This window comes from Apteryx rowi, unplaced genomic scaffold (genome assembly GCF_003343035.1).
Source record: "Apteryx rowi isolate R43461 unplaced genomic scaffold, aptRow1 scaffold_66, whole genome shotgun sequence".
NCBI classification, from domain to species: Eukaryota; Metazoa; Chordata; class Aves; order Apterygiformes; family Apterygidae; genus Apteryx; species Apteryx rowi.
In genome coordinates this window covers 2,370,530-2,392,051 of record NW_020450938.1, presented here as the reverse complement: position 1 = coordinate 2,392,051, position 21,522 = coordinate 2,370,530, and the positions used below count along the sequence as shown (strand labels likewise).

General features: G+C 39.9%; 1 protein-coding gene across 13 annotated transcripts in view; it reads right to left on the bottom strand.

Annotated features, from left to right (window-relative positions):
- EDARADD (EDAR associated death domain) overlaps window positions 1-21,522 on the bottom strand; it is a 28,024-nt gene that overhangs the window by 111 nt on the left and 6,391 nt on the right. Inside the window, exons 1-8 of one of the 13 annotated variants that reach the window (XR_003256539.1) lie at window positions 19,300-20,097; window positions 14,915-14,976; window positions 14,190-14,234; window positions 13,036-13,075; window positions 9,135-9,250; window positions 5,626-5,671; window positions 2,849-3,124; window positions 2,385-2,493 (exon numbers count right to left, since the gene is read on the bottom strand). Coding sequence is in view for 12 of the 13 variants with exons in the window: in XM_026085129.1 (XP_025940914.1) it covers window positions 2,748-3,124; window positions 5,626-5,671; window positions 9,135-9,250; window positions 13,036-13,075; window positions 14,190-14,234; window positions 14,915-14,976; window positions 19,300-19,342 (729 nt within the window). In the remaining variant the exon portion in view is untranslated. Of the gene's footprint in view, window positions 1-5; window positions 3,125-5,625; window positions 5,672-9,134; window positions 9,251-13,035; window positions 13,076-14,189; window positions 14,235-14,914; window positions 14,977-19,299; window positions 20,098-20,185; window positions 20,230-21,522 lie in introns of those variants that run through there. The other 12 variants (XM_026085135.1, XM_026085130.1, XM_026085131.1 and 9 more) reach the window with 12 other exon arrangements.

The following is a 21,522-nucleotide window of genomic DNA, read 5'->3' as shown; positions in this document are numbered from 1 at the left end:
CACAATAAAAAAAAAATTGACAATCTATATTTCTTCTAAATAAAGTATACATTACGACAGGAGATATAATAACACTTAAACTGGACACTCAGACCCAGTACCTTGTAAATAGATATAAAACTAAAAAAAAGTGTACATCTCAATTCATGCCATACAAAAGGGAAAAGAAATTAAGATCGTTTCAAGTATACTAATGAACAATCCAGTGTGTAATGAAGTTTAAAGCTAACATTTTCAACATTCGGTGCTGAATTTACACAGAATCCACATATGAACTCTCAGAAGCAGCAGATGAATCCTTGCAGCTTATATTGATTTTTCAAGAGCTACAGGGAATCAGAACTCATTTTCACTAGATGATGGGGTCTCCTCAAAATACTACAGATTTTAGCCAGAAAACAGGAAAAGGGGCAGATTTCAGTTAAACTTTTTCTTGATTCAGAAATGCCACTGCATCATTTCATGTTCCCATTGTGAGTCCTTATGTGAGGGCTCCAGTCAGACTCCCTGCTGGACAGGATCTACTACAGCAGAGCAAACTGTACCACATGCATATAGTTGAGGTATGCTGTGGGAGAGAAAAGCTGTTGGCACACCTGCCAACACTCATCCCTAAGCAGAGCAACTTAACAGACACATCACCCTAAATCATGCATATGGTAGGCCCAAAGTATGGGCATCAGCTTGGACTAGCTATTTGCACATATGCACTGGATGCCTCTGTAGGTACTGGAAATAGCAGGCAGCCCAGCCAGAGCAGTTATCCTCAAAGCTGATTCCAGAACTCCTAACCAAAACGAGAAGATTATTTGCAAAAGTGAGAGTTGATAGGCTTCTATCAGGAGACCCCTGCTGCCAAGAGAGGAACATGAAACATCTGAACTGCAGCCCCTGTGAGATATAGCAGTGCAATTTACACTTAAAAATATGGCTAAAAAAACATACTGTTCTAAAGTGTGGCAGCTTTTTTGAGTAATAWTTAAAAAAAAGTTAATGAAAATTCCAGTCTTTCACATGCTTAAAAAAACAAACAAACAAACAACCCCCCCCCCTCAAATTTAGGTCTTTTCTCACCTTGAAAAAAAATCTTCAACGTCTTGAAGTAATTGCAGTAAAGATAATTTATGTCACCCCCAGAACTAGTGCCTGACATTGAAAATATTAGTCTTTACTTCCAGCTACTCTGTAACTACTCCCCACAATATCTATAGTACAGTATGACTAGAGGTCCCTTCTCATTTGCTTACAGTAAGGAACTCTGTATACAACCCTACTTTGACTTCCATTAGCTTTGCTACTAATTCTTAATTAGTCATTTCTACTTGAGGAAAGTAAACAGCGTATCAACCTGTATCCCATTCTAGTTTGTCCCACATCTTGGCATACGGTCCACTGCTTTGGTATATACACCTATGTACATATTAGCATTGTCCAAGATACTTTAGTAAGGGTAGCAACCAAAGTATTTTTAGGTCACAACATTTCTTATTCTTATGGCATTATAGCAATAAGTACTTTATACAGCCCACTATATTACTGATTTTTCAAGAGCTTTTTAAACATTAGAACTCAGTAGAATGGTACAAAAAAGACCAATTTCTAAAAATATTTTAAATGTAAACAATATAATTCAGAGTACCAAAGTGACATAATCCTTTGGGAAATGTCAGTCTAAACTACCATTAAGCGCTTTAAGAACAATCCACCAGGACTGTAGGTGAATTCCCATTACAGTGGCTTTAATCAATACATAAACTTGTGTTAATTCCATACATGTGTGCAACTACTCCTGTGTGGGACAGAAAGTATGTCAGCCCACAGGACTGTGTTGTGTTCTCTTGAAGAAAACCACAGCTTGTAAACAGGAAAGTTATAGTCAGTTCTAAGGATATACTTTGGGTAAGGCATTAGCTGTCTACTCCCACTGCAAAGTGAGAGGCATTTGAGATAGACAGATAACACCCAGCGTGAGCATTTTCTTCAAAACTTTGGAAACTAATTTTAAGTCTAAAGCATTTTTGCTTTAACATTGCTTTTTTGTCCCCAATGGTTATGGGCTGGGAAGCCTCTCTGAACTGCATGATTTCTTTTGTAGCAAATATATGTCCTAATGATGTGAAACTATGCAATTACTTTGCTTAATGTCTCTTTTTGTTTATAAAAGAGAACCAGAACTTAGTTTTCCTGAAAATGATGTTCAAACTTTAAATTAATTGGAACATGCAAATCCAAACTGCTGCTTGGAACACACAGGTGTTCCTATGCCAAAACCAGTGTCATAAAGCTTCCTTAAAAGAAAGAAAGAAAAGAAAAAAACTCATCTTGTACTAGGTAGAAGATGTAAAAAACTGTGGAAGGGCTGCCAGCAAGGCCAAGAGACTCACCTCTTTATCATGGCTTTCCTAATAGTAGCAGCACACAACTGACTTGGTTCACAACTGCTGCAGTAAAATTAGTGGTCTGGCTTTTTCATTCCTCTTCTGCTTAGGAAGCCTACAAACAGCAGCAAAAAAACTGAAGGTGTTTGTAGACTCAAGAATACAACCTGCATTATTCAGCTTACTTTGGGAAGGTTATCTTTGCAACCCTGAGGGCAGATAGCATATATATGTGTATACAGTACATAAAGTTTACACAGTATACGAACTGTTGGTAGAGGCTCTTTCTCTAGCAAAGGGAAGCTTCCCATCTACTAGTGGCACCTAGTCCCAACTTTTAACCAATACAGACTAACAGGTTTTTTTGACCTAGAAGTCATTCTGGTAAGTTCTGTTCCCTCTCTTGGGCCATTCTTCCTCCACCCATTTCAGTAGCACTTTCACGACATCAATCCTCTTATAAAATTTACAGAGCTCAATCAGCTGCTCCACAGTCCTGTCACTATTGCGTAGCAAGAACTCCAAGGTGGGACTCTGTGGCTTCTGTTCAAGGAAACACAATTCATCATAAGTCATCCCCCATTTGCTTGCTAAATTTCTCCAGTTTTTCACTGTTGGGTGACAGGGATCCAGCTTTAGCCTCACAGTGTACAACAAGTCCTCATCATTGAGCATGTCACTGATGGTCGGTGCGCGAAATAAGCACAAGGAGCAGGTGCCATTTTCCTTACAGGCTTTCTTGAGATCTGCAATTAGAACCATTACATGGGGAGAAGTTAGGAGTTACTGTGGTTTCACCATGAACAAGAAGTTAAAAGCGCAAAGGGTTGAAGAATATCACGTTTCTGGGAACCATTTCTGAAACAGTCAGAATATTGATGTTTTCAAATTCATGTTCCAATGTGAATTACTCATGAAATTAACTTTCCAAGACTTCTCTTGACTGTGTCCAAGGTCTATAATCAAAAGGACAATAATTTGAAAATTATTTATCCATTTATAAAAAAGGCATGTTACTTGTACCACTGTGTGAGCTAGAATATTCCTGTGTCTGTGTTTGGGAACTACCTTTCTTCCTGGAAACTGCCATAATTTGCTTATGCCACCACCAACATTATGTGAAGGGACTTGTATTAAAATCTCCTACAGACATGTTGTAGGATAAAGGCAAAGGCTTCACACTCCTGAGCTGCTGCCTTTACAAAAAAAAAAAAAAAAAAAAAAAAAAGAGAGAGAGATTTGCACCAGGAGTATATCTGCTGACAGCTGCAAACACAGCTAACATCTAGTACTTTAAATGATGATGAAATTAAAGTGTTCCTGTGTTTTTAAAGGTTCTTACAAAAGAAGTTGTCCCTGTTCTATCTAAGAAGCCTACTTTAAATGCATGTTATGGAAAGAAACAAAATACACACTCCTCCATGTCAGAGAAAAATAAGAATACCACACTGCTGGAAGTAGGTGGTGATATGTTCTAAAATTTGCATTAGATATCAGAACTTGCCATTTGGAGGTCTCCCACACACAACAAAATATCTTCCCAGTGCTCTTCACAGTGCAGTGCTATCAGACTATATTATATATTAATAACCTGTAAAAGTATGTAGAAACCAGTTCTAGTTCTGTTTCTGATTAAAAAGTAAGGCCTTTAACATTACAGTAGTCTAGGGTACTGTTTCAACGTTTTGGCTGCAGACATGACCTCAACCAGCCCCTTTATGAAGGAAGGGAGCGTCTGACATGTCCAAAGAACAGTAGATAACAAACATAGCCTAGAAGCACTTTACACAACTTCTGCCCTGCAGCCTCATTGTACAGCTAAGTAACTGCTCCTACTTGGAATGAAACTCTTTGAAAAAGGGACATTGCAAGAACAGAACTGCATTAATCACAGTATTGATTAAAAATCAACAACAGGAAACAGTGATGCACAATTTACAAGTGCTGGATCAGCGCTGGTGTAAGAGACTTGAACTATAGCTCTGGGAAAGGCCAAATCAGTCAATGCCACCCTTTCCTACAAATAACAGCATCTGTTAAGGTTACTGTCAGATTGTGTGAAAATTCCAGAAAGACCTTCAGATACCGACTTTTTTACTCTGAATATTAGTCCTTATGAAAGCAACTCAGCTGGCTGTAGCTTTTGTGTGCATTCCGGGTTTAATTTCTAGGGGAAGAACAGGCTATTGTTATTTTTGTAATGTTGCTCATCAGCTTGCTTTTTTAGCAGGCTAAAGACAACTTCTGAGCTTTTCAACAAGTTAGGACATGCAGCTACAACACTGCTGCAGACACATAACTTTATATGAATGCTTAGATTCCCTATTAAAAGAAAAACATGTTCTGGTGACGTCTCTGCTCTCAGGTATTCCACAGGCCTTGCAGCTGTTCTTTAAAGTAAGGTATATATTAGCTATTCTGCTCTTCTTGTGCACCCTGAGCTCTTGCTGAAGTGAGAAAGAAAAATTGTTTGCTTTAGTCATACCAGGATTTAGTTACACAAACAAGGCAAAATGAGTCTAATCCAGTCAAAGTTCTGCATGAGCTCAAAGGGCAGGAGAGCACCCTATCTGAATTTCATCTTATTTTGCTTTGCAAGGGTGCCAGTGTTTTATCCTCCAATAAAAGCAGGGAAGAGGGGGTAAAGAAAACATAGGGCACGATTATAGGTAAACAAAACTAAACCAGCCTGCTTCTTGTCCTATACCATGTGCAGACTATCAAAAGCATTATAAAGAATCCTGCTTTTCTAAGGTGCCCTGTGTTAGATACTGATGAGCAAAATGATGACCTACCCACCTAATTGCATGGTTCTAATGTTACATGATAGGACAAACTTCTTCATTAAGAGGAAATTCTCAGTTGTTCACTGTTGGATTAATYGGGTTCTATATCAGCCATTCCCCTGCTGAGTTTGTACCATATGGGATAAGCCCACACTGCCTACTGCCAGCCTCTATTTTCTACAGATTCCTGTTTACAGATTTTTTTCAAAGGTGGATGTACTAGATGTATTCGGACAGTCTACATGTCTTTTGCATGATCTGCATTATCGATTTAGAACAAAGGGCTAGCTCTAAGTGGCCCTGATGAGCAGATATAGACCATGTCTTGGCAATGAAATGAGCTTCACAAGCATTGATTATCCAGGCAGTTCTAGGTAATGGCAAAAAGCAGTTTTTAAATAAAGCACTTTCAAAGAAAATCTAGGAATAAAATACATAGAATAGTAAAGCTGACTTATTACCTGAAAGTGATTCACCAGTATGATTTTGCGAGTCTTTTTCTTCTGGCTAAAAAGCAGAAAATAAATACAAATCAAAACAAAATATTCAAACATCAGAGTAACTATTTGTCTAATTTACAAGTGACAGAGGATTACTTAGAAGAATCTTCAGCTGCTTGTAAAGTCAGACAGGGAACATATCTGCTATGAGAAATTACCAACAATCTGCAGTCTTTTTAGGCAGCATTTTTGTGTTTTGGCTACTCCTATGACAGAATGGCACTAGTGCTTCAAGCAGTTAGCACTAACCTATTATTTACACTCTCACTAGTTACCATTATATATAAACTTATTTAGAAACAGAAATTAAGAAATTAACAGAAAAAAAGAAGTACACATACTCATGCTTCTCCAGTGAATATAGCAGAAGTCTCAGGTCCTTTAACCTTGGGGCTGCTTCCTGAGGAATCCATGCCAGCAAAGCATGTAATGAAAATACCTCCAGACTTTAAGCTCATTTTTGCTCTAAAATAAGCCTTGTTTAAGTTACCACAAACCTGCCATTTTGGTTGTATCTACTGAACAATGTTATCCCTATTAGTGACATGCTATGGAGTTACATCTTTGGAGTAATTTGCTCTTACTCCCTCCTTCCACTTCCCCACATTTTTCATGTTTTTTTAATTTTCCTTATTTGATTGGTGTTAATTCAACACTGACTGCAGTACTCACTGTTTGAAAAATGATAGTCTGGGCACTTATCAATTATTACAGGGTGACCTCCCAGTACACAGTCATGAAACACTGCTGCTGAACCACAACTATGAGTCAACAGCTCRTACTGTAAGCATGAAAAACAGTTTCTTTAAGATTTTTATTTATAAAGTATGTACAAAGCTGTTCAACAATTCACACAATTTGATTTAAAAGATTTTAAAGTGTTTTATAATGAGACCCCCAAGAACTTTACCTGTAACATGAAAGAGTAATGGACTGTTTCACTGATCTAGTAAAAGCGGAGGAGCTTTTTACAGGCTTCTTTACATACATAGGAAGCATTTCTAGACAATGGCCGGACTTGAACATTTCTGCTGGCTCACATCTAACACTCCTGTTTGAAGTAACCATTCCCTCAGTGACTTTTTGCCTGCTAATTAAACCATAATGAAATTACTTAGCAGCTTGAGACTACAACACAGGTTGTAACATTTCAATTCTACCACTATTTGGAGAGGAACACCTAAAAACTGGAAGGACAGCACCTTGATCCTAGAACTGCGGGAAACTGCAGCTGCCCTTACTTTAACTTCAACTGCAGGTGTGGAGCCAGGTGAAATAGCTTTCTTCTATTGAGGATTTAAAGATGAAAGCAGAAGGGGATTTTCCCCTTAGATAACTGCAATAAAGCATTGTTGATTTTAGTATTGCATCATTCTTCCAAAACTATCATAGTATGCCTCTTAGCATCTTGGAGGCTGTTCATGCAAACATGAGCCAACTGTGTAACAATACAGTGTAATAAGATACTCTATTCCTATCTACACCTTCTGTACTAAGAAATCCACTACAAGCAGTTTATAGGCAGTTTCAGGTAACGTGGTGAAGTATCTCCAAAATTAAAGACTGTCAGGAATGGTAAAATTTGCGTGCTATTTCTCTCTTCCCTGAAAACTGCAGGATCACACATGCAACATCAATTCTTCTCGCAATGACTGGTCTCTGCTCAAGAGAGGTTGAATACTGAACATGCCACCTTTCAACAGGATAACCCTTGCCTTTATCTTCTAGTAGTTTGCTTTTCCACTGGCACCGGATAAGCTTTCTCTGGACAGAGCTTTTTAACTTACAAACTTGACATTCTTGCCATATGAGCATCCTAAGTTTAAGAAAAAATAAATCTGAAAATCCTGATTATAGTCATTGTTTCCATTTCCACTAAATTCTTAAAAGGGAGGAGTATTAAGTCCTGAGGAGCAAATCCCCCAAGAGGTAACATATTGGAAGAGCAGCTGCCCATCACAGCTCAACGCGTTCTTGGTTAACTATGCCTAAGGACAGTGATTAAAATATGCTACAAATAAACAAAAAAAATCAGCTCTTTCCCTTGGTCCACAACTACATGGAGTTAATATGCAGTATTTGCACTATTGCTGACCCAGGCACTGAAAAAATGCCAGGACATTTTAAATCCTCTCTCCAGAAATCTGTTTAAAGAGAAATAAAATCAACCAACCAAAGAAAAATGGGAGAAAACTGGGTATTTTTCGTTTGGTTTGCAATAGCTAAGTTGCTGTGCTGCACTTCAGTAACATCTTCCAGACTTACTGAAGTCATGGAACTTAGAACCATATTATGAAAGCTAATATGCAAGTGCCTTTAAGAAATGTCATTATACTCATGTCTTGTGATAAAAACAACAGGAGTGGCTAGTACTGCAAGAAGAAGTACACAGAAAAAAAAAAAAGCATACTTATCTGTGCCATTCATCATCTTCCAAAACTGGTATTTTACCCATCGGTTATTATCCACTTTTATCAACTCAGATGCACTCAGGCGTATTCAAGATCATTTTCTTGTAATGTAATTGCAATAATGCAATGCACTGTTAGTGCCCATAAAATGCAGCTATTAAACAAGAGTATTTTTTGCCTACAATTAAAATCAAGCCAAGTTCTACAAAATTAATCAAAGCTATAAACCTATGCACAGACTGAAGATAAGCAGAATATTTTCCAGGTCTTTAGACCAATTAACGCCCTAATACACTGAAATATCTGTATAGTCACTCCATCATAACAATTTCAGCAAAAGAGGCATGATCTGACAACAAATGCTTTCTTCTTGATGATGAGAATGATAAGAAGGTTACCTCCATCACCTATAAAATGCATATTAAACCCACATGTTCGTTTCTGGTAAAATACAGATGGGACTCTGGCATAAAGAACTCCATTTCATTCTTTTCACTGGACAATGCTCATTTCTCTTCTCCGAGTTTTCTGCTCAACCCAAAGAGAATCAATAAATTTGGCAAGTAACACTTGTCTGAAAGATGGCAACCATGATGCATGGGGATCACTCAGCATTGCCCACCCTGTGGCAAAGTGAGACTTCACAACCAACAGAGAGCATTTCCACTACAGGAAGAGCAGGGTCCCAAAAATCAAAGCAGAACAAACAGCTTCCTAAGGCAAAACACAAGGAGGCCAAACCCCAGGATTCCTCACTCCATTACTTATTCTCTGTCCCAGCTCTACTTTCAGCCAGAAAAAGGGAGAACATGCATGCCAAAGCCTCACCCCAGTGGCAGCTCTTCTTCAGAGCCTCTGTGCATCAATCAAAACCTATTTAAACTACAAAGCAAATGTTCAGGATTATATAACCTTTGCTTTGCTTTTCTCCACAGGAGCTCACTTCACTGAACCCTGAAAAATGAGGCTATTTCTGGTCTATTTTACTGAAAAATTCCTTGCTCTCTTGAATCAGTTTGAAGAGATCTTAGCTTAAATTCAGATATAAATTTTCCTTACCTGTTGAACTAGGCCAGAATCTGACGCAAGAGTCTTGATGTTCACAGAGGCAATTTCCAACGTAACTTGATCTGTTAGGTATTCATCATCTGAGACAAAAATTGGGAGACATTGGTCTCCCATTCAAATACAAATTTAAATAGTAAGGCTCTCAAACATACCTCACCCATGTCTAACACACAACATTTAACTCCATATCGGTCACTAGGAAATACTGGATTAAAAAAAACCCAAAGCATTAAACTGGCAGCAACTGTAAAAATCACGCAGAACATGACTGTACAAAGAAAAATAATTCTTGCAGAAATCAAGTATTATTGTAGCCATTGTTTAAAAAACAACTGCTACACATTTTTTGATGGAAGAGTCACGTTCTTTCATAAAGCTGACCGGGAGTAGAACCAAGAGAATATTAACCAAACCAATACAATCAAAATAGGCTGGAAAAAAAATGTCACAAGTCAATATAACCCTCCTTTTGCTTTGCTTTTTTCATCACACTTATAAAGATCATTATTGAAATATGTACTATACAAGTGTATATTTTTACTTCTGCCCCTTTGTGAATTAGGCTCACCATCTTATTTCTCTCTATTACGCAGGGGGGTTCTGAAGCACTGAAATAATCCATTTCAAACACTGTGTTTACCCCCTGCCTTGGGCGTCCATTGAAAAGGGCAACAACTCCCCAGTACAGAGAAACAGCACAAACTCTGTTCACCTTTCAAGCCTCACTTCAGCTCTCAAAATGGTGTATAAACAATGCATAAGCCTCTTGTGAACCTTGTGCAAACAAATTTCATTCTGCATGATTAATAAGGTCTCTGTTAGCAAACCATTTGCTTAAATCCCATGAGTCAAGTGCTGATGAAACATGATGGGCAGCTTAACAGAGGTTATATTCCGCACACACACCAGAAGACTCCCTGATGGTGAGTGCCTCTGTAGTATCAGTACATTACTACTTGCTGTTTGTTCATTTAGCAATAAAATCTCATTAAAAAACAGCTATCATCTTTATGAATTGTCAGATAACAAAAAGGAGACATATTTCTTATCTCACTCAAGGAATTGATCTGATTCACATAATTCATTCTTACACTTGCAGGAAAAAAAATAAATAATGATTTTCCTCTTTTTCTTTTTCTATAAGACTGTTGAAATAAAGCCAAATAGTGTTCCATCACCAACAGTTGTAAATGTTTATTGAAGGTGTTTCCCTACTCCCCCCCTCCCAGAGACCAAAAGAAATCTGTCTGAAAATGCAGAACATGGTTATCAAAACTCCACTTAATTCATGTGGAAATACTGCATGTCAAGTTTGTTCTATATTTGACAGAAGGGAGAACTACTGTATAATCAAAACATGAAATAAACATTAAGCCTAATCCTGAAAGATGAAAAGTTCCCTCAACTCAGCTTTAATTCAGAATCAGTAGAGGGTGCTGAGAACTTTAATAAGATAGGTCCTAAAATGGTCCATTAACTAACTGACTAAAAAAAAAAAAAGCCTATGTACTTTTTATTCAAACGTTAAATCTGAAGCAAACAAATTGTATAATATAGAAACAGGCCTGCATATCTGTAACATTTTTTAGCTCCCAGATTCATATTGAGAAGTCTGTATTTTTATAAAAACAAAAATTAATTCTTATTGAGCACACTGAAAGGGCATCCTCTAAGGAACTGTCTAGGACTGATTCAAAGTTTCAAAACGTACAGCAGGGAAAGAAATACTTCTAAAAATCATGTCCAGGAAAAAAAAAAGAAAAAAGAAATTCCAAAAATGAACAGAACATTAAGAAGTATTTGCATCACTTCCTATTCTAAAGAGGAAATGCTAAGCTATATTAGTACTTACATCTTTTTACACATAGCAAGAGGAAGCAGAAACTAAAATTAAAAAAAAAACAAGTCTGCTTCCTTTCTACAGAAAGTGCTGAAATTTCCACTTCCTCTCAGCTTTGCTTTTTCAATTAAATATTGATGGGCGAGTGAAGAGTTAACAGGACTGAAGTTTGTCAATTGATATGCAGAAGAACTGATAGCACAAGAGCTGATGTGCGCAAAGCTGTTGAACAGAGGACTTCACAGGACTAAAATCGTCTACCAACCGATATGCGCAAGGCCTGATATGCGGAAGGCTGCGGAATGGCAGCATTAACAAGACCGAAGGAGTCTGCCACCTGGAATCCGCACGGACCCCCGCGGAGGGAAGAAGCAATACGGAGGTGTTGGGGTCTTGCCTCGCCAGCAGGGTCCTCCCAGCAGACAAACAGACAGTCCTGTGATTGTGAAACTCGCAAAAGTCAGCAAAAGCAGTGTTTGCCCAGAGCCCCAGCCGTATAAAAAGAGACTTGGCAGCTAGGAGAGTTTGAGCAGGGACGGGAACATGACCTGACCATCCTCTCCGGCTGGACCGTGAGTATCCCCCCCCTCCCCTTTTCCTGGGACGCTGGGGTAAGGTAACTCCTCGAGGTCGAGAGCCCTCTCACTAGGAGAGTGAACAAGAAAGCTTTCAAGTAGGGATAAGCAGTCCTTCCAATTAATAGTGCAGTAATTGACGGTTTCAGGTTATCCTTTCTAAATTAGTAACTGATGGTTTTGTGTTATCCTTTCTAAATTAGTAATCGCATTATTTTAATGGATGTTACTAATCCAAGAACTTGTGTGAGGAAATAAACATCTTTTTTATTATTATTATATTACTGTCTCAGTTTTTGCTATCGAACCTTCATAGCGTGACAGTGCGACAAATATACTTAAAACATGTAATGTCAGATTTCAAGACTTTGAAAGTATTAACTAGTTAGGAATTATCTAATCCATTTTGAGGGGGACCTAGTGTCATGGGTGAAAGAAAAAAAAATAGGACAGAAAAAAGGCTACAGAAAAATTTCTTTAGTGTTRGTAAACAGTTGTGAAGGAACAAACCATCTGCCTGCAAATAAACAGAAGTTAGCTTATGATTTTAAATTAGTTCTACTTCTCTACTGAGCAGTGTTTCTGAGAATATGCTTATTTTCTGTGGCTGACTCCCTCAAGCCCCACGAATAACCCTTTAACTTTTAACTCCAGTGTTATATTGCCCACTATCCTCAACAAAAGTTCCCCTCCTGACTAGCTTCTGCCTGGTTTCCTGCATCTCTCCCCCTCGCAGACTCACAGTGCGGCACAGGGTGCAGAACACCCTCCCTGCAGAGCGTGCCCCACCTGAGACCCTACCAGTGCGTCCCCTGGGCAAAAGCCAACAGCGAAGTCTGGGATGCCAAAAAACCCACCCCACAGTCAAGGAAACCGTAAAGGGGATATGCACACTACCCAACTCAGCTTCAGTGTAATACAGAACCTGCACTCGCTCCACTTCCAGTGAGGAGAGGCAGGAACTTGCACAAAAAGTACCTACCTTAAGTGCCTAAGGAAATGGTATTAATATCTGCCCAAAGTAAGAGACAGCATGAAGAGTTAACTAGTTATAGGGCCGGGAATGCGATCAGAGGCAAGAGACCTGGAAGGTATTTCTGGATTATATTTCTGATAACCTGAAGGCACTGGTAACCTCTTCAAAGCCACCTTTTAACATTATTGTGTCTCTAACATCAATTCTCTGAACTCTTTTTTTTGATGGCAGCACCATATTTTCCTTCCAAGGTGAGAAGCAAGATCTTCTGATGATAGCTAGTCATGATTTTTGGACCAAAACTAAACTTTGTCAGGAAATTTCAAAAGTTATGTATACCAAACTGACCATAAAATACAGACACTACATTTAAAAAACAAACACCTGGGGGGGGGGGGAAGGGGGGAAGTATTTCAATCTGTTGGATAACACCAACAGCTTTGCATGTAACAACACAGATCTACAACACCTGAACTAATACACAGAATTCACACTACTTACCTTTAGGGACTCCTGTATCTTGGACAGGGTATTTTTCAGTCTGTCACAGAAAGGAAAGACACACAGATTTTTGTTATTTTCAGTGTAATTGTGCTGGAGAAAGAGTGCACAAAATCTGCATAATTATAGTTATATCTTTTAAATTGCTACTAGTTGATCTGTCTACAATCATATACATAGCAATGCGCTTCTTATGTGGGAAGTGAGACACTACTAACACTGCTGATCAGCAGATCACTTAAAATCCAAAAGTAATATGGCTTGCTGCTTTACTACGTTATAACAGTTTGGTGGGGAAGCAGAGAAATTGGGAAAGAAGTTTTGCATTTAACTAGCAAGATACCAATCTAGAAAAGGTAATGCATATCAAGAGGAACAAAGATGATTTCAAAAGCTCTTTTAACAAAGATAAAGCTTTATTAAAATGTTACTGCACTGAAGGAAAAAAAATATTTTCCTTTCTGCTTTGAAATTAAAAAGCTGATTAAGATGCAAAAGAAAACTATTATTACTGAGTTTAAGGAGATAGCTGCTGATTTCCAGGCATCCGTGTTATAACTTGCTATTAGACCTAAACATCCACCTCCTTCCCTATGACTCCTACCCTTATGTAAAAGTAAGAGAGGCTTTTATAGAAGCTCTTAGCCAAACAGACTAAAGATCTCTTAATTTGCTGTGTGTGGGGGCAGGTGAAATTTCATTTGTCTTAAACAGGCACAGAAACTTTTCTCCACCTTTTAAAAGCTCCCCTTAGCAAGAGCACGGTTTTTAGTTTAGTCAATCCACAAAAACAGTCACAAAAGTCTCTACCTTTTATTACAGCCTGCTAACACAAATGTGTGTACACAGGCTGTAATAACAGATCCCAGAGAAGATCAGTATTTAAAGGACTTATCACATTTTCTAAGTTTTTTTGCTGACTCCTTTTYGCAAAACTTCAGAATGGGAAGAAAACATCAGTGGAAAGCAATAGCTTGCTCACTTGCCATCCATAAAATAAACCAACGTATTTTAATCTATTTACATAACTACATTAGACAACAGTCTTCCCTGGGCTACACAACACTGTTATTTTCCTCTATAGTAAACAATCCATAGCAACATTAAAAATAAAAACTCTTAAAAGACTTCACAGAATGTTATATTCCATTTACCTGATACACGTCTTGTCTCAGCATAAGACTGGCATGCTTAGTATCCTAAGACACAAAAACTTGTTGTAAAGGGTGTGCCAGCAAGCCCAGGAGAACCCCGTTTGTTCTCTCACTAGGTTCACCCTGTGTCTTTCGTAAGGCACTTGTTTTTGGTCACATCTTTCTATCACCTTATCTCATCAGAGAAAATAGGTACAGGAAGGAATAACAACTGAATACAATTGACATTTTAAGTTCTGTTTTAAGTTGGTTTTCTTATCCCTCCAACCCATACAGACAGAAGAATCTCAGTGCCAGTCTTTCCTCTAATTATTTTATTATATATATATTAAAAAAAAAATACAGTGGTGAAAGAGTAAATAATTAGCTAGATGGGCCTATTCCTATAGTAGAAAATAATTTGTCAAGTAAACATATTGTTGATATATAAATCAAAGGCACCATAAAAAATACTGTAACAATGCTTCCTTCCTGTCTAACCCATGGCTTAGTTGATAACATCCAATTCAGTACCTATCAACAATTTTATTTCCAAGTTAATTGTGGAAGGTTAGTAAATTAAGTTTTAGTTGCACAATAATTGGTGTGTGTGTGTGTGTGTGTGTGTGTGTGTGTATATGCATGGTTTGGATTAATAACATTATTGAATGTTTTAGCTCAATTCTGCATTACATAACTGTAGAGAGCTATAAAGATTATAAGTGTGTTAGAACAGAGACACATACCATTGTTAAGGAAAGAGTGCTCGGGTCTGTATCCTCTACTGGCTCTTTTGCTGCGTGATCTGCTGGAAATGAATAAGTTTTATCACTTTATAATCCGCAAAATATTTCTGTCTAGCAACTCATATTCTGCCTCTGTGTCTGATCAAGATAAAGCACAACTATACAGCCATTACATGCATTAGGTCAAGTTTCATTTACACAAGAAAATATGACAAACTAGAAAATGTCAGGGATACTAACTAGCCAATAGATGAGAAACTGCATGCAACAAGGAAATCCAACTCCGAGCTGATAAAAGATAGACTTAAATGAAAATTCTAATTAAAAAAACCAAAACACAAAACAATTCAACAATAAAGAATGAAATCAGCAAATCAGCTAAAAAATAAGTCTTTTCTCCAAATAGCAGCACTCCATTTTTCCTTAAAGCAATAATTCAAACAGTAAATATATCCACTGCAACAAAAAATATTAAAATAAACAGCACATTGCAGTACAAACTGCTAAACATTAATTATTTGCACAATAGAATCATAAACTTATATTAACATCAAAAGGATATGAGAACAAATCTTCAAAGCCCTTTCAGATGAGTCATTAAATGTCATCCCTTCTGCACTGATGGCTAACTAATAGTTGAACACTGACCAGAATTACAGAGAATCTGAAACAAATCTCATACATAAGCCAGGATTCACAGCACCCTCCTTAAATTTCATGTCTTCATGCCATTTCCACGAGGAGGATCTCTTCTGCTGGTAAGTATCATTTTCTTGAAAATTATGAAAAGCATTTTAAATGATGTAATAGCATTAGCTTTTTTGTCACTGTCATTCTAATAGTCCTCATACTTACCACAAGAATGCATTAAATGCTCTTTCTGCCTCGACCAGAAGAGGGTGGTAGAAATAAATATGAGGTGATTATCTTCCAAATACAGAAGTCAGTGCATTTTAGAACACACTTAGTCCCAAAAATGAATTACAAAATTCACAATATAAACACTGATGCCCAAATAGCAGTGAAGTTGCACAGACGCTATTATAACCAACTGAAATTTAGCTTTTTTTTTTTTTTTTTTTTTTTTAAACTTTTGGGCCTACTCCTACTAAATCAACTCAAAACAATAGTGACAAGCTAAAGCATCACTGTACCAGGAAACAGGCCTAAAAATAAAAAATGTAGCCGTGAAGGGATGGAAAAAGCTCCAGGGTTCCCCGATGCAGCCCCAGCAGCAGCAGTTCCTGGCTGTGGAGGCCGGTGCCTGGCCCCCTCTTTGCCCAGAGCAGAAATTATAGGAAACATCATTCTGAGCACTAGCACCCGCAAGAAGACCATACACGTTTTCCAGGCAGGTCACACATAGCCAGAGGGATCAGTCCTACAAGGCTTGAGCACATCCCACGCACACAGACTCCACAGAGGTTTTTAAATGGGAGAGGTCTAAGAAATTTCAGGTGAGCACATTCACACTGCAGTACAGAGTTTGGAAACACATATACAGAAGAGCACCCAACCCAAAGCACAACAAAACCATATCATTTTAACAGAAGACCTTTCTGGTGAGTTTTAAATCCTTGCTCCAGAAACATGGTTTTAACAGAATGTCCTAAAGAAAGCCTGCCCTGACAGCAAGAGACAGCAAAAACCACCATAAACTCCTCAACTCAAATGCAGAGTGGGATACAAGAAAAGACTATAAACTAGTCATTGCCAAAGAGTAGGACCAAAAATGGAGAATGCACATGGGAACTGTAACTGGGAGCTGCGAAGGAACTGAAAGGGGAATTTGGGCAGAGAGCGCCACTAGCTAATTGCAGAGCCCACCCTGTGAAGGAAAGCTATAAAAGCAGCACATACTGGGAGCCAGGGAAAAAGGGTTGGAAAGACAGCTGAGACCAGGAACCAAGGATGAAGAAAGGGGAGCTGGCCTATTTGGCAGGAAAAGAAACCCCGAAACCAGAACTAGAAGTTGATAAAATAGAAACAGCAGTGCTGAACAAGGGCTTGAGTGATGCAAAATGGGCCTGGCTGGACCAGAAGCGAGCAAGCAGGAAGGCTGATGGCAGATCTATCAGGGATGGAGAGCGTGAGAGCTGGGAGTCAGAGAGAGTGAAATGCTTGAGGAGGAAGACTGGGATTGTGGCGAGATGGTCCAGGTAAGAAAAGTCAGGAGAGGAGAAATTAGGACTACTGGAAAGGACACTGAGGAGCTCTGGGGTGGAGGGGGATGATAAGAGAAAAGGAAAGGGGGAGGAAGCATGGCCCAGGGGCTGGACCCTCTAAAGGCACAGGCTCATTTCCCCATGCTGTCAAAAACTTCCTATGCAGCTGACCGACTAGTCTCACGCTCTGTGCCTCACATGATCATTTGAAAAAAGGAATACTGCTTTCTCCATGAGCATATTAAGAAAATGAGTGGCAGAAATTATGAGCAAAAATATGGACATACCTAGGTTAAAGAATAGGCTGCAAAGAAAAGCCACCGGCAGGGAAAAAACAGGACTGGGGCTAGGGGAGGAACAGGCTGGAGGTGACATGCCAAAGGGAAAAACCTTGACAAGAAGAGGCAGAAGGCTGTCTACTCTCAAAGCCCACAGATCCCGAGTTTCACCATTTCTCCACTATCAGCAAAGACCCAACAAACCCAGTGGCAAAGCACGCAACTCAATTCCCTTTAGTGCCACTCTCCACTGAGGATCGTAATCTATCACTGCCATTAGTTATCACTTCAGGAGAAGTTTCAAATCTTGTTTTGAACCACAGAAGTATCAATATGCAACAACTTGCTGGACTTTCTAGGTAATGTCATTGAATAACTCCACAGTCAGTCAAATGGAAGTAGCACAATACCTAACCTTACAAAAATAACTCTAGAGTTTGTTTCAATATCTAGTTAGAATTAACTTTTGATTTTTCTTCTGATTAGCTCTTTAGAACTGTTTGACCACCTCCCATGTATTCTGAATTCATCTCTGACCAAGTATTTATAGCAAAATAGCAACAAATCAACATTTAGCAACATACAGCAACATACCAACTAGTTAACAGAAATATTAAATAATTGACATCTTGTCATCAGTTTATTCCAGAAGCCTTATGGCTGTAGAGATTCTTGCCTGGTGAAAAAAATAATAAGAAAATCTTTCTTTGGCCCTTGTAAGGGGAGCCTTAATGTAGATAAAAGCAGGACCCTCAAATGGTCCATGCCCTAGTGAGTCTTGGGGGCTACTGCAGCTATGGTAAAGGCTCCATCCTCTGTCTGCTATTACACCTCCAACATGTGGCCAAGGCACATTGCAGTATTGGTACTTTCCACAATCCAGAGGGAAGCATGGAACAAGCGGGAGCAGCTTGGAGTAGGCAGCTATTTGGAACAAGGACTTGACAGATCCCGGAGCGACCCCACAAGCAGAGATGGGGCACAGGGAGGTAGCTGTAATTGACTCCTGCTTTCCAGATCTCCCACAGAAACAGTAACTGTGAATCAGTGACTGCACATATTTCTTGCTTAGTACTCATTTCATAAAATATTACTTAAAGACTATCTTTCTTTCCCTATACCTCAATTTCTTCCCTCTTGTTATTCTAGTTCTTTATGAAGAGCAGTAATTTCCCTGTTTTTTTACACTGCAGAGCACTACCAACTCCCAACATTTTCTGCAGGTGGCATGTATGCATATGAATATTTGTACCTGAATATAAAGGTTCCATGTACCAGCTGTGAATGATTCACCATGGTCTTGCTGAACACTGATAGTTGGCATAATATTTAATTGTGAATAAGGCAATTAAAATGCCATGCCCCCCCCCCTTTCCCACACACATCTCCCAAAACATTCTGCAACTCATTTCATATAGCTGGATTCAAGTGCTTTTCCAAACAGCAGGATGGGAAAGTTCTCTGTTTATCTCAAACTGAAAACATCCAGTTTTGCACGTTTAAAGGCTGAAAAAATATTTAATATCATCTGACTGATGATGCAGACCATATGATTTCACAGTTACTGTGACACACAGCTTGATAACATCATTTTCTAGGATCCCCCACCACCACCAAAACACTCCCAACTGATAGCATGCCACCACTGGCCTACGTTTACTTCCTCACATTTCTGCCAGGAATCACATGCGAATTGACCCAGGTTCAATAGCTGCTCCCAAGGCTCCTTTTAGCAGCCCAGCACTTGCACGCTGGCTGCTCAGGAGTCCTTGTGGCTCTTCTCCCTGAGCCTGGCCAGTATCACGAGGCTGTGACAGGAGCATCAGGCTTGGGCTCATCAGCACAGTTTCTCCCTGCTCAACTCTGCTGCTCTAATGGGGAAGCAGGGCCGTGCACTTACCGGTGTAAACATGGCTTGAACATTGCCCATTTATATACATACACACACACACATTCAAATTCCCAGTCCTGCATCTGTCCTTCATCCTCACATGGGAAGGAAGCTGGAAGGTGCATTTCAGAGAACTCAGAATATGTGGCCTTTAGGCAGGAGGAGGTTCACCACACACCGTGCAGCAGTCGGTATTCCCCTCTCTCACAGCCTCTTCCCTGAAACACACCCCTGAGGCCTTAAGGGAAGCACATAAGGCCTACCTTCGTTATGTAATTCCACCATATGCATTTAAGACCTGCTTCATGCCAAGGCAGGGCATTCACACCAATGGCACAACTTAGTACAGCTCAAAGGGATCACGCCAATACACATGTTAATACAGACAGRCCCTTTGATTAAAACCAAAAACTGGTACTTTGATCAGAGGCACATGAGTTGCAGATTTGAATATGAGGAGGAAATAGAGTAAGTTGTATTACAATTCTCTGAAAAACGAGTCCTTTGATAAATCTAAAACTAAGTCTTTCAGTGCTTGAGTATTTTTCTGTTTATTGTTAAATACTCAAAACCTATCACTGCCTGAGCAGACTGGCACACCTGATACTAGGTGCTCAAATTCTCGTGGGCCATTAGCTGTGTAAATTAGACAGCATTGGCTTCCTGACCACTTAAAGTCTAGGATTAAAAAAAAAGAAAAGAAAGAAAAGAAAAAAAAATAAAGCCTTTTCGAAACGCTGTTAGCAAGTACAACCTAACTAATACGCTGAACACCGTCGCGGGCTTGACAAGACAAGTCGCACTAAATCGCACCAGCGGAGCACGTGATAAATTACTGCCAAGCTTAATGGGGGGGGACAGCTAATAACCCCCCCGAGGCTCGCCGGGCCACCCCGGCGGAGGAGCGGGCAGGGGGCGGCGGCGGCAGCCTCCTCACCTGGGGGCGGCGGGTCCCGCGGAGCGGCCATGGGGCGGGCGGCGGCGGGTCGCGGGGCGAGGAGCGGCGGCGCCGCCGACGTGCCCGGAACCGCCGCCGCCGCCGCCACCTCCTCTCTTCCCCTCCCCTCCCCTCCCCTCCCCTCTCTTCCTTCCTTCCTCCCTCCGCCGCGCCGCGCCGCGCCGCGCCGCCCCTTCCTGGCGCGGGCCCCAAGTAGGGACGGGCGGGCGGGCAGGGCCGGTTCGGATGCGGGCGAGGCTTCAAGCTGCCTCACCGCGCGGCTCGCGGGCGCTGCAGCTGCAGGGCGGCGCTCAGAAGCTGCGCTCGTTTTCTTCGAGAGACACTTAAAGTCCATCCTCTTGTACCGGCGGCGTTTGCAAGGCCGTGGTGGTGACACATCTTTTTACGTAGTTGCTCGAGTTCCCCGTTGTTCCCACCGACCCGGTCGCTACCAGACTATCTCACTCAAGGTTCCGATGCGCTCAAAGCAATACGGATTTTTTCAGGGGGTCCACGCAAGGAATCAATTTCTAAGTAAGAAATAGCATGTATTGTTATTTAGTATACAGATACATGCAAAAGAAACCAGCATAACTGAGTTAGGTTATTTTACCACTATAGTCTGCTATGTTTGTGCATTAGCTACAGCCCTCTTTCATTAACGAGGTTACTCTATAGCCAAATTCTGCTCTATTGCAAGGGGAGAGTTCCAGTTTAGCAGACTGATTTGCACTAGTGTAACTGAAAGCAGCCTTTGGCCCATGAGGTGTTAAAATTGTGTGCTTTTGCATAGTTTATTTTCCATATCTCATGCATTTTACAAATCTAAAAATCAGTGATAAAGATTAAATTGGTCTTGTTTTCAGAATTAGATTAAATACAGTGGCTCATTCCATTATCTGGCTTTTCACTCATATCTAGAATTTGAGTGTTTAGTGTTTTTAGACAGCCTTATTTCTCCTGAGATAAATGGAGGATTTGCCACTGAGTTACACACACACACAATCTCCACAGCACAGCTACCAGGTCACTAATATTTCTGTCATTCATAATGGGTAAAAAAAGAGAGGAGAAGTATTTTTGTCGGGCTCATAAATTTGAGTCAGGCTGTTCACGGTACAGGTCAACTCTAATGGCTTGCATATTACCACTGAAACTCAGTCCCAGCAAATGGAGCCATTTCATAGCTTAAAAGGGCAACCTTGAGTCTAATTGGAAATAAACTTGCTGATTCTGGATGCTTCCCTGGAAGCATAGAGGCACAGTGTTTCTGATGATGGATAATCAGGCTGAGATTCAGAGGGAAAAGAAAATGTACTCCTACTAACACAGATCTA